The 16,735-nt window shown below is 45.6% G+C and overlaps 1 protein-coding gene across 2 annotated transcripts in view; it reads right to left on the bottom strand.

The window, feature by feature from the left end:
* YBX3 (Y-box binding protein 3) overlaps nt 1–6,879 on the bottom strand; it is a 36,363-nt gene extending 29,484 nt beyond the window's left edge. Inside the window, exons 1-2 of one of the 2 annotated variants that reach the window (XM_048822043.2) lie at nt 6,548–6,879; nt 485–548 (exon numbers count right to left, since the gene is read on the bottom strand). In XM_048822043.2, coding sequence (XP_048678000.1) covers nt 485–548; nt 6,548–6,767 — 284 coding nt within the window. In that variant the 5' untranslated portion in view covers nt 6,768–6,879. The remainder of the gene's footprint in view (nt 1–484; nt 549–6,547) is intronic. The other variant, XM_048822052.2, reaches the window with a different exon arrangement.
* Nucleotides 6,880–16,735: the final 9,856 nt, after the last annotated feature.

Raw genomic sequence — 16,735 nt, 5'->3', positions numbered from 1 at the left:
CGTGGATCTGGACTTGAGCTTTGGAATACCCCATAACTTCTGCACGTTCAAATCTGTGACCAGCTATAACTATAAAACACAGAACTGTGGAATGTTAGGGGAGATTGGAATTGGGATGAGTGAACGTGTTTGGACAGAAAATAAGAACACCCTTACCAAAACTTTCTCCAAAGCTCAAGTCTGTTCCCCTCCCTACCACAACACACACGTTTGGAAAGGCTCAATAACTTCCTCCCACATCCACCTATCATCTGATTTTAACTCAGAACCTTAATGGTTATCAGGCAGTCAGAGCTAAAATGCGGCATCACAGGCCAACCTTGTGGTATTCTGAACCCAACCAGAAACAGGAAATACCAGAAATCTCAGAAAACCCCTCTTCCTGTGAGATTTCTAGCCTGATTTTGAAGACTCAAGAGTTAATAGATCCATTAAGCATGTGAACTGCAGTGTTGCACAAATTTATCAATAACAACAAACATACCTGTTGATAAAGCCATATCCGTTTCTGACGTTGAACCACTTGACAGTGCCAAGAACTTTAGTGGCTGAAAATTAAAGTAAATTAATATCAGTCACCCTCTAGTAACACACATCTAGTAGCTTCCTGCATCAAACGCAACAGATGTGTGTTCCCCTTCCTTTACACCTGCAAATGCTATACGGAGTTATTTAGGACAGGCCAATGCATAGCGCAGCCCTATTATAGTCAAAGAAAGTCTCCCTTATAATACTTTACACTTACATAGCACTTTTTTAGTTTTATCAGTTTATTTTACCCAGTTGGAGACAAATGAGTAGTCCCATTTCACAGATGTGGAATGGAGACTGAGGGTAAGTAATTTACCTAAAGCAGTGGTCCACAATGTGTTACCTGGACTGCAAGGCAGCAACAGCCCGCAGGTGGCAGGGCAGCGACAGCCCGGAGCCCGACCCGGGACCCCCACAACGCGACTGCCCTGGACCGGGGGCGGACAGCTGCCCCAGCCCTCAGAACTTGCAGCCTGGACCCCTCTGCTCTGAGCAGCCAGGAACCTGGCAGTATCTTTAGAACACAGCTGAGCTGGGCTGCAGCTGTGTGCTAAGTGGACTGCATGCGGCCCATGGGCTGAGAACCGCTGACCTGAAGTCACACAGCACGTCAGTGGCAGAGACAAGAATGGAACCCAGATTTTCTGATTTCCAGCCCCATTCTCTCACCACTAGATCACATCTTTCCCACCTCTACAATCCAGCTGCTGCCTACTGATCCCCATGTGCGATCCCTAGCTTGAGCATAAGCTGTGGCAAGATGCAGGACATACAAACAGAGAATCCAGCTGCCACATTGGGGCACCACTTAGTTGTGTTTAACTCTAGTATTCAGCTATCAAAAAGCAAACATGGCAGGAGTGCCTGCTCAGGACATTTAGAAGTAGACTCAGCAAAATAGCACAGAGAACCTAACCTCATGCTGGATCATCTGGAGTGTGGGTAACAGGCAGGACCTGACCTGACAGGTCTTTTCTGGCATCACTAGAGCAGGGGGCTTTTACCACTTTCCCTAAGGAGATTATACCACAGGCTGATAGTTCTTACTGTTAGGGAAATATTTTCTGATATCCCACTGGAAATGCTCACCCTTTGCTCTTTTTCACCCCTTTATCTCTAGTTACAGATCCTCTTGGTTTTCCCTAAACAGCTTTTTTCTTATACTAACTCTTACATTCTATGGATACAGATATAACCATATCCGCTCCTTGGCCAATTCTTCCTTTCTTTCTAGAAAATCAAAAGGAAGATTATATCAGTGAAACAGGGAACCTCTAAACAGATGGCCTGAGTCTCATCTATTGGTCTCTGATGTTTTCCTCCTTCTCTCTGTTTTTTCCATGATCACCGACTCCCACAGTTACTGAGAACTCAGCACAATCTTGAGCCCTAAAATCCCACAGCTCTTGATCTGAAACATTCTGCTAACAGTCCCCAACCACACTCCTTCACATGGACTCTATTAAACTATCTTGGAGGAACAAGTTTCACCAGGTCCTATAGCAGGGGTTCTCAAACTGGGGGTCAGGACCCCGCAGGGGGTTGCAAGGTTATTACATGGGGGGGGGTCACGAGCTGTCAACCTCCACCCCAAACCCCGCTTGCCTCCAGCGTTTATACTGGTGTTAAATATATTAAAAAGTGTGTTTAATTTATTGGGGGAGGGTCGCACTCAGAGGCTTGCTGTGTGAAAGGGGTCACCAGTAAAAAAGTTTGAGATCCACTCTCCTGTAGCATGGTATGTTCCCCCAACCAAACAAGTTTGCCAGATATAATAAACAGACAAACATGTATGTTAAAATAGTAACAGACTTTCTTGAATTTCAGAATTTTTAAAGGATAAAATTCACTTTGAAATTTCATTTCTAATATTTATCTTATCTGTACTGAATATACCTGCTTCAAAGAACAAGGAAAAGAAAGGGAGTTGGACAGAGAATTGGCCAAAACCCTTAACTAGAATGATAGGAACACGGGTATTACCATACTAGCTCAGAGCAGGGGTCTATCAATATCCAGGCCTCCACCCCACCCCATCTTGTGGCCAAAGCCAGTACTTCATGCTTCAGAGGAAGGCACAAGAAACCCCAAAATGGGCAATTATTAAGGCCCTACATGAATTGTGGGATGACTGTCAAACAATTGCAGCTGAGTAGTGGACAAGCCATGCAAAATTGTGAAAAAATAACGGACATTTTCAGTTATTACTACTAATAATTAATTATTAATAAATGATTTATTAAGTCCATTTATTATTTTTCAGCAGTTTTCCAGTGTCGGCCACTCAGGGTTGACACGTACACGGCAGGGCTCCTGCTGTCAAAATTGCAATGGAAGCCTAATATTGTGGAATCCGTATTTTCCGCAATATCACAAGTTAAGTGGTGCCTTAGCAATTATGGAATAAGCTGCCACCAGGAAATACCTCTACCTAACTCTAGGCAGTCAGTAATGGGCTTAAGTCTTAAAGCATGATGGTCTAGACTACTTATACTTTTTTAAAATCTGTCTAATGTAACGGAGGAAGTTGTCATTATTCATACAAATGTATCTCATCCCCACCATGGAGATATCATTTCCAGGGATGAGAGTTCAGTACCCTGGTCTTTCCAGTTAGTCTGACAAAACGGGGATCAATAAGTGCCAATCATGGAGGTGATTTTTGTGGTATGCACACCTGTCCCAATAGGAATTGAATTAGACCTCTCATTTCAACAGGTCCATGGAAAGCTCTCAGACTGAAACCAATAATTTCACAAATCTGACCAGTTATCCCAGGGAACTTCAGAAAAAAAATTTTTTCTTCAAGAGTCAACAATAATTGGTGGGTAACTAATTTTTCTATTTGTCCATCAAATTCAGGTGGTCTCACCATGTGTTACAATATGCTTTCAGGGGCAGTTGGCTGGGTGGTTCCTTTTTGATCAGAAACTTAGCATATGTATTTGCAGAGCCATTAACATGGAAGTTTGAGATTAACAAAATAAATAAAAAGACTTGCCCAAGAGACCATTTCAACCAACACAGTCAAACCACCATCCTTACATTCCCTGCGTCAAAAAAACCACAAACACCTAGCAATAAGGCTGGTTTGCAGACAACAGCAATGTTTTGACATGAGACCAAATTTAAGATTTTATCATTCTTATTAGAAAAAAAAATAAGTAGTAAAGGCACAAGTTATCTTTCCAGTCAGGAAAGGTTTAATTATAACTGTATTTTGAAGCTCCAATAAAAAGATATTACACCTTATCGGCTACTTCTTCATAGTGTACTAATGGCTACTGATATGCACGGACTTGCTCTTGATGAATCAGAGGGCAAGGGAAGTGGGGGAATGCACAATGATGTTCTCCCCCTTGCATTTTGAAAGACTCTTTCCACCCTCATTCCCAAGGGCATTTTTTTTAATCTGCTCCTGTATGTAAGTAACCATAGGACTTTGAAAGCTTCTCTTGGGAAGCGTATTCAAGTGTCTCAGTCCCTATGAGTGTAAAGGCCTTTCCCTACTAGTTAGTCTCATAGCCCCAGCTTTATTGTGTTAATCGTCCTCCCATCAGAGACTGGGAAAACATCTCTCCCTTCTTCCATTTAAACTGCTCTACTTAAGGGATTTATAGGCTGCAATCCTGTCCTTTCTGATAACGCAATATCACAGAACCAGAGTAATTTCACAACAGAATGGTTTCCTCATTTGTTTCTTTTTGGAGAAGGTGCAAACTAGGGATGTAAATAGCTTTTTTAAAAAAAAGTAAACATTTAAACTATTAAAATTGCTTCGGTTAAATATTTAACCGTTAACAAGTTCACAACATAGGTGCAGGAACCAGGGGTGCTACAGAACCCCAATGTTTTACCCGGGGTCCCGGCAGCTAGCTGCCATGTAAAACATGGGGGTGCTGCAGCACACCCCGCAAATATGACATCAGTTCCATAGCAATGGTCCCAACTCCTAACAATAGAGAACTTAGTTCCACATACACTATGAAATGGTATTGCTACGATGTTTTTAATGTGCACATTAGGCATTTAAACATTAACTGAATGCATTACCGGTAAGACTGATGCTTATCAGTTAACCAGTTAACATTTTACTTCCCTAGTGCAAACATACCATGTGACAGTGTAGTTCCTAAAATACATTAGTACTTTTTAAGCCATCCTACAAGCTACTCTATCCAGTAAAAATTGGAATAGATAGCAACACATAACTGCTGATATACCCGTCAGGTATCCTAGGTGTGCCTGAACCATGAAATCCAGTTCAGAACCCAAACTTGCACAAAGTTTGGGGTTTGGATCTAGGAGTTCTTGTTTCAGTGCATCTTTGCCCATGACAGCATATTGCAAAAGAACCTTAACCCAATACTACTAGAGCAACTGTACTCCAGAATGCTGATGAATTATCCCACAATTACTGCAAGCATGGCTAAAATACCCCTAGAACACTGTTGACATACCTCCACACTATATTGCTGATCTACCCAAAATGGATGCAATATAGTATTATGAAAGGAAACACAGAATACTGAAAAACAAAGTTTAGGAAGCTGATGACCAATATCAGTAGCTGACCCCCCGAATGACCTGGCTTTAATTCCACCTGCTCCTTATTTCTCTCCCCGCTGCTACCACCACATTTAATATCCTCAAAAAGCCCACCCACCAGGCCATGCTCCTGGTCCTCTCTCAGTACTGGCCTCTCTCAGCACTAGGGTGCTAGGGAATCACCATCCTTCACTTAGGACATTCAGAAGTCCTTAAGGAATTCATTGACAAACAACAGACAAGAGTCCGTGACCAAGTGTGTCAGATCATGGTGAGTCAAGTGAAACAGGAGCATGCATCTCCACAGGGTCACTTCTGATGCCCACTGTGACTGGCAGGCCACTTACTATCTTCCTGAAAGGAATGATGGGCAACAGAAGCTACTTGTGAGAGGAAGTAGCAGATCTCCCAACACCAGAATCTTTTCCTCCCACCATGAAACCTCCTTTACACGAGTCTGTCTCCATTAGCAAACGGATGTTTAATATCAACTATAAACGCTGAAGTGTTGAGGTAATATCTTTTACTGGACCCCTCTGCTGGTGAAAGACACAAGCTTTCAAGCGACAGAGAGCTCTTTTTCAGGTCTGGGTAGCTCAAAAACTTGTCTCACTCACCAGAAGTTGGTTCAGTAAAAAACTATTACCTCACCCACGTTGCCTCTGTAATACCCTGAGACCAACACGCTGCAACAATAGAGCAAACAACTGTAGCGCCGCCCCCCCCCCGCCAGATCTCAGACACAGGTAGAGCCGCCCCCGTGGCGTTCACTCCGGTCCCTGCTGACAGCATGAGGCTTCCCACAGCGCAGCGCGGGCGCAGCAGCCGGCTCCCGGGAAGGGCACTGCGCTTCCCACAGCTTGGCGGAGCGTTGGCCTCTGGGCCCGGCGCGCGCGCTGCGCAGCTCAGCCTCAGACGCGCCCTGTTTACACGGAGACTTTCTCCGACGCTCTCGTGAGCGCCCCCGCCCGGGAAGCGCGGCCGCGCCGCGGAGAGGACAGGGCCTGGCTGGCCGCGCAGCGGGGCAGGTCGCGGCCGCGAGTCCCAGGGGCGGAGCGCAGCGCAGCGCAGCTGACCCGTCCGCTCAGCGAACCCGCCGCAGCCGGGGCGCAGGACACGCGCTCCAGCCCCGGACACCACAGCAGCCGCGGGGGCCAGGCGGGATCCCCGGCCCGCTACACGTGCGCAGGGCAGCCCGGCCCGGCCCGGCCCGGCCCAGTTCAGCTCACCCCACCCCCGGGGGGGGCAGCTCCCAGCCGCGGGTCTCGCCCCGGGTCGGCCGGCCGGGCAGGGACCCCCGCGCCCCGGGTGGAGGGGGCGTCGCGCCCTGGGGGGTAGAGGGGGTCGCGCCCACCCCAGGGGGAGCGCTCGGGCGGGGCCGGACCGGGCCGGGCCGCTCTGTCGCTGTCAGTGGCCCCCGGGCTCCCCTGCGCGCGCGCCCCCCGGGCCGGGCCGGGCCTCGCCTCACCCAGAACTTTCTTTTCCGTGTCCGCGGCGGGGGCCGCGCTGCTGCTGTCACTGGCGGGGGCCGCGTCTCCGCTGGCGCTGCCCGCCGGGGCGCTTGGGCTAGCGGGGCTCTTGGGCTTGGCGTCCTGGGCCGGGGAGGCCGTGGCGGCGGCGGGGGGGCCGGTGGGAGGCGGGGGGGCTGCCGCGGCCGCCGCGGGGCTGGTCTGCGCCGCCTCGCTCATTGCGTCTCTCCGGGGCGGTCGGTGGTGGCCGCGTGCTGGCGCGTGGCGCGTCGGGTGGGTCGGTGTCTCGCGCTCGGGCTGGGTCGCTCGGGCTCCGCGCTGGGTCTTACTGCCCCCAAAATGGCCCCGCCGAAGTTTTTAATACAGTCAGCGAGGGCCAGCCCCGAGCCCGGGGCGGCCTCATTAGCATTTAAAGGGGCCGCGCCGCCGGAGTGCCCGGGCCCCGCCTCCCGTGGGGGCAGCTCCGCGCGGGGCCGGGAAAGTTACAGAGGAGGGAGTGCGCGAGCCGCGCGCCTCCCCCTGCCAGGCGCCTCAGCGGAACTGACCCAGCCCGAGGGCCCACGAGGACAAGAGCTATTGCCCCACCTGGGGCCCGGTTCTGCGCTCGTGTACTGGCCCCGCCCCCCACACACCCGCTGCAATCCGCTGGGGGTAAAGGGACCCCCCCCCCCCCGGCTCCTGCCTGCCTGACACCACAGGGGCAACTTGGGCCTAGTTTTACACGAGTGTAAATCCACTGATTTCAGTGGCTTCTTTCCTGATTTGCACCAGTGGGAGACCAGATCCAGGCCCATTTTTTTTCTGCCAAAAGAATATGATAAAACATAAAAACCATCTGTGACTTACATTAACTTTCACTATCTTAAAACAAGGACGAGTTGAAATCTAATCAATGTTTAAAAAAAAAAAAGGGGGGGGGGAGAAAAGGACTTTGATGTCCTACCCATGCCCGTGGGTCGTCCTGCCAAATTTTGTGGTATTTGCATCCGTATTTTCCTATGTTTAAAAAAAAAAAAAAAAGTTTGTTTAAAAAACCTTCACAAACAGGGGAAACTGACTGACTACACTGGGAAAAGAGTGAAACTGACTGTGCCCAAAAGCCAAGCTTTTAAAATATAGGTGCATAAAGTTAGACTTCTGCGATCACATTTATGCACCTAACTATGTGGCCTGATTTTCAAAAATGCTGTCAACCCAGCTGCTCCCTATGTGGACAATAGGAACTGCATGAGCCCCAGTCCTTCAGAAAATCAACTTCTGTTCTCTCCTTTAACCATTCTCACAGGCTCGTGGTAGCATGGACTGAAATCACTAAATAAGAATAAATAGTTTAGATTAATTTCAGAGTAGCAGCCGTGTTAGTCTGTATCTGCAAAAAGAACAGGAGTACTTGTGGCACCTTAGAGACTAACCAATTTATCTGAGCATAAGCTTTTGTGAGCTACAGCCCACTTCATCAGATGCATGCAGTGGAAAGTACAGTAGGACGATTTTATATACACAGAGAACATGAAACAATGGGTGTTACCATATACACTGTAACAAGAGTGATCAGTTAAGGTGAGCTATTACCAGCAGGAAACGGGGAGCGGGGGTGGAAACTTTTTGTAGTGATAATCAGGATGGGCCATTTCCAGCAGTTGACAAGAACGTGTGAGGAACAGTAGGGGGGGAAATAAACATGGGGAAATAGTTTTACTTTGTGTAATGACCCATCCACTCCCAGTCTTTATTCAAGCCTAATTTAATGGTGTCCAGTTCGCAAATTAATTCCAATTCAGCAGTCTCTCATTGGAGTCTGTTTTTGAAGTTTTTTTGCTGAAGAATTGTGACTTTTAGGTCTGTAATCAAGTGACCAGAGAGTTTGAAGTGTTCTCTAACTGGTTTTTGAATGTTATAATTCTTGACATCTGATTTGTGTCCATTTATTCTTTTACATAGAGACTGTCCGGTTTGGCCAATGTATTAAGTTATTCAGGGAAAGCCCTGTGTGTTTGTACAGCACTCAGGGCAATGTTGATAGGAGGGTTTTTTGTCATGTAATAATAAATAGGTCTTTTTCTCCTCTATGTTCTGCCTACTTTTCCTTCTCTCCTTCCCCTCCTCCTTGCTGCTCCTGTGTCAGGTGTCTCTTTCCCATTCCCTGCCCTTATATCTCTTTTTGTCTCACTGTTGCTTCCCCTCTCATTGCCCCTCCTCACTGCCTGCCTTCTCTTTGCCTCTTCTTAACCCTTTGCTGCCCCATCTCATGTCTCAGCTTCCTACTGTCACTGTTTCTGTCTTTGGCTGTGAATATACTGCCACTTTCAGCGCTAAAACTTTATTAGTTCAGGGGTGTGAAAAAAACACACCCCTGAGTGACAAAAGTTTTAGCCCTGAAAAGCACCCGTATAGACAGTGTTTTATCACCAGGAGTGGGATAAAGCTACCACCCCTCATTCAAGGTGGTTATTTTTTATCGCCGGGAGAGCTCTCCCCTGGCGATAAAGAGTGACTACACTGACCACGTCACAGCGCTACTGCAGCAGCACTGTAACGTGGGCAGTGTAGACATATCCTTCATGTCCCTCCTTTCCCCCTTGCTGAGCTTTTCCATCTGTCTCTCCTGCCCCCATCCCCCAAATCCTTATAGTGTTGTCCTTGTTGCCCCTGCATCAATGCTTCTGTCTCCCACTTTGCTGACCAATTCCATCCTCATCCTTTACCTACTCTTCATATCACTTCACTCCCCACCACTTCCTCCTTACTGCTCTGCCACTTAGGCCATGTCTACACTACAGAGTTAAATCAACTTAAGTTTTGTTGATGATCATAAGTTGCTTTAATAACATCTGTGGAGCATGTCCACACAATGCTCCTTGTGTCAGCTGACTACGTCCAAAGTCATTGCTCATGTATCAAAATTTCTATGGCTGGTGCGAAGCTGCAGCTGCATAGCCTCCTCTCCCCATATACTCAGCAGATCCAACAACTTTGGTGTGCTCCACTCAGGAGCGCAAAGCTGCAGAAAGCCAGCATGGTCAACTGGGAAGATGCGATGCGAACTTCTCAGGCCAAGCAAACAGGAAGAGGAATTTCAAAAATTCCTGGACCTTTAAATGGTGGAGGGGCGCATACCTGTGTAGCTTCAGGGCAGCAGAGTTTAAACCGCTGACCAGAGGTATCATGATGAGCACTGTGGGATACCTCCTGGAGGCCTATTAGGGCGACATAACCAATTGGGGTATCTATACTGACACTGCATCAGTCTAACTATGTCGCAAAAAGCTCTATACCTCTTGTCAAGGTGGTTTTATTATGTTGGCTTAGCAGGAGAGTGACATCGGTGAGAGAAGTATGTACACGTCCACTGTTTTGTTGACAAAAGCTGACTTTTCTCGACAAAACCATGTAGTGAAGACAAGGTCCTCGTGTCTCCCCTTCCCTTCATTATCCCCTTCTTGTGTCTCTACTTCCCCAGGAGGTAGAAGTGTGAACCTGCATCTACTTTGACCCTGTTGCCACCTGTCCCCAGGTATCAAGCCGCTAACGTATCCCAGATGTGGGCTATTCAGGCCCTCCACTGCTCTCTGCACTTCAAGGCCTGACCCACTTGGAATGTGCTTCTTCTTGGCCTATACACCTGTTATTCCCATCTGATGTCCAGCTACACCTCAACTCACTGAGAACTCTGGCAAACAAACAGTTAATTTCTTTTAAGAGCATTCCCTGCTGAAGAGTACCAAGGTACTGATAACATGCCTCGGTTCTAAGATGAGGCATTCTCTGCCAGTGAGCACTTTGGTACTGGTTTGAACTTTGCAAAATTTTGCATTGAATTTTTTTGTGAACCTTGAAGAAGGCTCTGGACTTCACAGGTGTCAGAGCAGGGAAAAAATTGTAATAGTGCCCTTTCCTCAATCACAAACTAAATCCACAATACCAAAGTAGCAGTTGTTTCTACTAAAATGATCAGTAGTGAAACAGTGAACTCTTTTGATATGCAAATGTTCTCATTAGGCTTCAGAGTTAATGCATCATTAAATATTACATTATTGCTGACCACTCAGACATCAATATTCCAACTCACATCTGGAGTCTATCTACAAATTTCATTAGCATATTGTTTTTGCCCTTTTCTAAATCATGAAGATGATGGTGATTTTTACAGTAGTCTCCATTGTGCTAGTCTTTGACCACACTGATAACAAAAAGATGATCTCTGCTCCAAAGAGCTTACAACTCCCCTCAACTCGATAATGTACTTGGCAGATTATTTTATAATTATGTTATAGCCCTTTGCAATTTTCAATCCATATGAGTATTCACATCCAAGCCAGTTTGTATTAATTTTGAGTGTACGATTTTGGGACACACTGAATCAAATTCTGTATTAAAATCCACACCTGTTGCTACTGGTTTCCTTCCTTCCATTAATTGTGCAGTTTTGTCTAAAAAACAACTTAGATCTGTCCAGGAAAATCTACAGTTATAAGCCCTCCTGCTTTTACGTTCTTCTCTAAATTTTTTCCTCTTAATATTAGTCAAATTATTTTAATCGGGGAAATAAGAGTATCAGGGAAGTGATTGCCAGCATCATTCTTCTTCCCTTTCTTAAAGATTGGTACATTTCCTTTTCACCAGTCTTCCATGACTTGTCAAAAAACAATTACTTGCGCTACAGAAAATTAATTTCCTAACTCCCTTAATAAATTATGATACATATTTGTGGGGGCTGATGTCTGTATCTTTATATTTCCAAGCAGTCTTCTTCCTAGTTTTTAATGAATAACTATTTTAATAAGGTTTTCCTCGAAGTCAATTTTCTAATTGTTTCTTTATTCTTCTTGTTGAAGATGAATTTTTAAAAATAAGTTTGTCCTCTTAGGTATATCCAAGTCATTAATTTCATGCCTCTCTATATTCATTGGTAGACCTAAATTGCCAGTAGTACATCAGTTGCTTTCCCCTGATATTATAGGTGATGCAGTTAAGGTTGCCAGATATTTCCCATTATAGAACCCTGTATTCAGTTGCTTATAACTTTGCCGAGCTTTAACCATTTAGGCTGAAATTTTACATGCTGGGTGTCTGAATATTTTTGGAAAGTTTCAGCAAAAATTGTTGAGCTGTTTCCAAGAGTGAGATGTGTTATCTTCCTCAAATTAATGAATTGGTTGTAAGAATTTATTTTAGAAGTTCTAGTGCCTCCATGCTTTGGAGCAGGGACTTGAAAATTTGGCAGGGGAAAGTCATCCTAAGGTCAAGGGAAGTTCCTTTGGTGGGGGAGGGGGACGGAAGGGGATTTGGCCAAGTTATGATCCTTTGACAAATCAGTTTGTAGGTGCTCAGTAGAGACTTTTTAGAGTTTGGCTGTTAAATTCTCTGACGATTCTGTCTGTATTAAGCATGCTTCAGCCCCTCTCAGTTCCTACCTGCTGATTAGACTGTATAGGTGCCATCCCTACAGAGCACCGGTCCAGGGCTCTGAGCAGGACTTTCCTTGGATTTGGCTGCTCTGGGTCACTGTAGCACCAACCAACAAAATTTAGGGCAGGCCAAACAATCTCTCCTGTGCTCTCAAGTTTCCTCCTGCTGGTGCTGAGGCAGTGAGGAGGAGGAAGAAGCAGCCTGATTTAGAATGAAGTGGGGTGAGGCAGGAAGGAATATGGGGAGAGGGGGTTGCAGGAGCCAAGGGGTGAAGAAAAGCAGAGGGGATGGGGGATGCAGGGGGAGCATTAGCCACAATGGGGATGGGGAGAAGCAGTGTGAAACAGAAGGCAGTAGAGTGAGAAAGGTACAGGAACAGGCGAGAGTTGGGTAAAAGGCAGTGAGAGGGGAAGGGTTTGGAAGGTTTATAGGGAGGCACAAATAAGGGGAAGAGGGCAGGAGCCAGCGGATAGATAGGGGCAGAGTGGGAGGTGGGCAGGAGCTGGGGTGCAGGTAGGGAGGGTAGGAGGAGAAAGGAACAGAGACAGTTTTGGAAGGGGGTGGAGGTCAGGGGTAAAGAGTAAATTTTAAGTCCTTGGGAGGCATAGACCATCTTCTTTTTCTGCGTCTGTACATTGACTAGCACAGTGGGGTCCTGGTCTATGACTGGGGCTCCTATATGCTACAGAAATACAAAATAATAATAATTATTAATAATAATATATTACCACTACAGCATGCTCCCCTCTGGAACCTGGAATTGAACCCAAGGAGTGCTGAGCATTTACATTCCTCTGCTGTCAGTAAATAGCTGTGAAACCCACTGGCAAGATGTATTGATCCACATACACAGTCTACTACTGCTACCAGATACCTCAAGTAGCAGAGCTCTGTGTTGTGGCTAAACATGCAAACACTGCTGATTACCCCATTTGGGAGTTAATATCATTCCAGGTGATTGATTTCCGTTTCCCAGCTTTGTGTTCTGTGTTTTGGTTTGTTTCATGAAATTACATAAAAACCCTTATTTTAAAAGGAACGTGAAGGTTGCAAAGTCGAGTGCTGGAAAGTTAGGAAATGCTAGACTTAAGGCTGTCCATGCAACCTTAATTCTGCCCCCTTGTACATGTGTATTTTACATGTGTACATGTGTACAGTCAGTTACATGATCCCATACTTCTTTTCTACAGGACTCTTCCCTCATTCAGTGCAGAGGATGGACAGTAATCTGGGATTTAATCAGAGTTGTATAATGAATGAAGCTGTTGTATGTACTCATTTCTTGGAGAAGTTGGAAGGTGAATGAGGCAGGGATTTGGAGGAAGAGAAAGGATGGTCTCATGGTTAAGACAATAGAATGCCATCCTGGGTTCTGCCTCGGCCACAGAGTTCCTGGGTGATGCTGGGCAGGTCACTCAGTACTGCAAACTCTCACAGCGTTGTTGGGTTTTTGGTTTTTTTTTTTTGTTTTTTTGTAAGTAATGGGTTTTCAGACAGGGCTGGGGCTTGTCTCATGATGATGTGAGGAGCTCCGGCCCCCTCATGAAGTTCAGCCCTGCTAGAAGCCAGCAGAGTCTCTTTCCTCCACTCCCCATTCTCATGGGAGCAGGGAGGAGAGGACGAGGAGTTAGCAAAGAGCCCAGCAGCCTGGGAAGGGGGAGAGGGGACACAACTGCTGCCCCACCAGCCTGGGGGGGCATTGAAGAACCTTAAGAGGAGCAGAGGTGAGGCTGGGTAGGGGGCTGAAAGGGACTGTGGGGAGGACTGAAGTGATGGGAGCTGGGGAGGTTGGACTGAGGGGAGGACTGGGGTGGGGACAGAACTGGTAGGTGCGACTGGGGGGACAGGATTAATTGCTAGGCAGGGGATGGCCAGTTGTGAGGGTGAGAGATTTTTCAGCCGTGGCCAAAATCATCTTACCCTATACATTTGGAAAAGTGGGCAACACTTATTGTCACACACGCACACTAGGGATGGACATGTGGAGTTCAAAAATCAAAAGATAAAAACAAAAACCAAATTTAAAAATCTGGAGTTCTGACTCATTATCTTTGATCGCTTTGAGGTTGGCAATAATGGTTGCTTAAACCAAAATGTTCACAGTTGGCCACTAATTGTCTATTTGTCATTTTCTCAGTGCCCAACATGAGACACTTGGAGCGAGATTTGCAAAGTGCTGAGTGCTCACAATTAAACCTGAAGTCAATGTGAGCTGTGCTTTGAACATAAGGTGCTAAGTACTCTGGAAAATCAGAGACTAGGTGTCTCAAATTGGGCATCCAAAATTAGTGGACACTTAACAAGTTAGCCTTAATCTCTCTGGGCTAGATTCACAAAGGGACTTCAGTCTAACTTCTAGGTGCCCTACTATCCAGTAGAATTCTCAGCTTCAGTTTAGGTGCCCAGGCTTTCTATACAATGTATGGGGAGAGTTAGACTCTCAAGAAAGGGATTCTCAGAAGCCAGCAAGCTGAGTGTGGAGCTGCCTAATGTAACCAGTAAGAAATGCAAAAGAAAAGTATGGGGCTTAGGACCCAGATCAACAGAGGCCCTTCAGTGCCTAATTCCCACTAATCAGGGCCTTAGACAGCTGACTGACAGGCATAAGGCAGACTACTATCTCTGCTTGGGATTCTCAGCTGGGACCCCTCTCCTGGGGATAGGTGCTTAAGCTAGGTCAGTCCCTTCTCATGAATAAACAGAGAGACTCCTACCCCATTATAGCCAATAGCACAGTAGTTACGATACTCACTTGAGATGTGAGAGACCTAGATTTTAATTCTTGCTTTACCTGATTTGAGGAGGGACTTAAACTCAGGTCTCCTACATCCCAGGTGAGTGAATGAGTTACTGGCTATTCTTGAAGAAAGAAAAGGAGGACTTGTGGCACCTTAGAGACTAACCAATTTATCTGAGCATGAGCTTTCATGAGCTACAGCTCACTTCATCGGATGCATACCGTGGAAACTGCAGTTCACGGTCAGTAAAATGGGGATAACAACACCAGCTATTCTCACAGGACTGTTGTGAAGCTAAATTGATGAATGTTTGTGGAGCGCTCAGACACTATGGTGAGAACACAATAGCAACATCCAGGAGGAAATCAATAATTTTGCATTGTGGAAGGTTTGAATATTATGTGGTAATTAAGTCCTGAGATCACACACATTGACTAAGGATAAAAAAAAAATTGAACCCCCCCGTTCAATGAATAAAGTAGGAGTCCTGTGGAGAAAATAATATGTGAGCATGTAACTAAAGACTGTATCATAATGCATACAAACGGGGGAGGGGAGAAATTAAGGTTTAGGGCAGGGGCAACCTTATGTCTGGTATTTCCTAAGTTTTCAGTGCCTGATTTTGTAACCACAATGTTCTTTTTCTGTATGTTGTTTGTATGTTTGTTTATCATGACATTAAAACTCTTCTGCCAGCTGTTGTCAACAGCAAAAAGGACTGGGTTCAATTATCAAGTAGTTCTGTCTGAAAACTTAATGAACAACACTGGCTTGAGCCCTGGCCCCTAAACCTGGGAAAATTAAATATCTTCTCCACCCCTATTCCCCTCCCCAAACATCCTTGATAGACAATAAGAAAAGGAGTACTTGTGGCACCTTAGAGACTACAAGTACTCCTTTTCTTTTTGCGAATACAGACTAACACGGCTGTTCCTCTGAAACTTGATAGACAATATTTCCCCTGCACAAGCACTGAGTATGTTGTACAAACAAAGAACATTTCACTGGGGGAAAAGGGGCATAGAATAAACTTGGGAAAACCAATAATAATTAATCAACAATATCTGTATGTATCTATTCAGATTGTAAGCATTCAACAGGTAAAACATTCCTGCAAGAGCCACTTTCCGCCCCTCACTCACTGTTTGTTGTCCAAGGTTTGTGGAGTCCAGAATTTGGATAGGTCTATCTCCAGCCCCTAAGGTAAATGCTAGTCTACTACCTAATCCAATGGTAGTAATCACAGCTGTTATTGATTGTTACATAAAAGGGCTCTCAGTGGAATTCTTCAGTTATACTACTAGATTCTATTTTAGCTTTAGCAAAGAACTATCTCTATACCCCTCCTTTATAAAATCTTCAGAGAAGAATCAGCAGTATTCAGGACCCCAACAGAATCCTTGCCATCTAGGATACACTATTGTAACAAAACAATTATTTTTTTTTCTTGATTTATTTATAGCTTTGGCCAGGCTCTCCTACCCAATCATACCAGTCTGTGGTTTTGGTCAGGGTGACCCCTCCACCCCAGGCACAGTTGGTGTGGTTGTCTTGTCTTTCGTTATCTGACAGGGATAATAATGTTTTATTACCCTCAAACCCAGAACTTAACTGAATTTTGACCAAATTGCCACATAACAGAAATGCAAATAAGGCCTGGCCCATTCAGTAATTTCCCCTTGCCTGCCAATAGATGGCAGTGGAGAACACTCTTCTCTGCAGAGGCTTGGTCAACCTGGTGTTCGCAAGCAGCTCTGGGCCACTTTTCACCCAGTTAACCAATAGGTGTCAATAGTGATCTCCCTGCTCTCTAGGGCTTCAGGCCACAAGGCTTACAAATAATATACATACTTAATTTGTCTTCAATTATTTGGTTAACATTCATTCAAACCTTAAGAGGTTCAAACCATTTTATTTTTGGCACCCATCTTTGTGAGCTTTAACTGTCTCTGTTGTTTTGTTGATTTTTCCTTTTCTAATTAAATGCATTTAAGTGCCACTAAAACAGTTCTAGGGAAGGTACCTCCTTTCCCCTTACTG

The sequence above is a fragment of the Caretta caretta genome, chromosome 1, assembly GCF_965140235.1.
Source record: "Caretta caretta isolate rCarCar2 chromosome 1, rCarCar1.hap1, whole genome shotgun sequence".
NCBI classification, from domain to species: domain Eukaryota; kingdom Metazoa; phylum Chordata; order Testudines; family Cheloniidae; genus Caretta; species Caretta caretta.
Note: the sequence above shows the minus strand (reverse complement) of the source record. Positions and strands in the feature narration are given on the sequence as shown.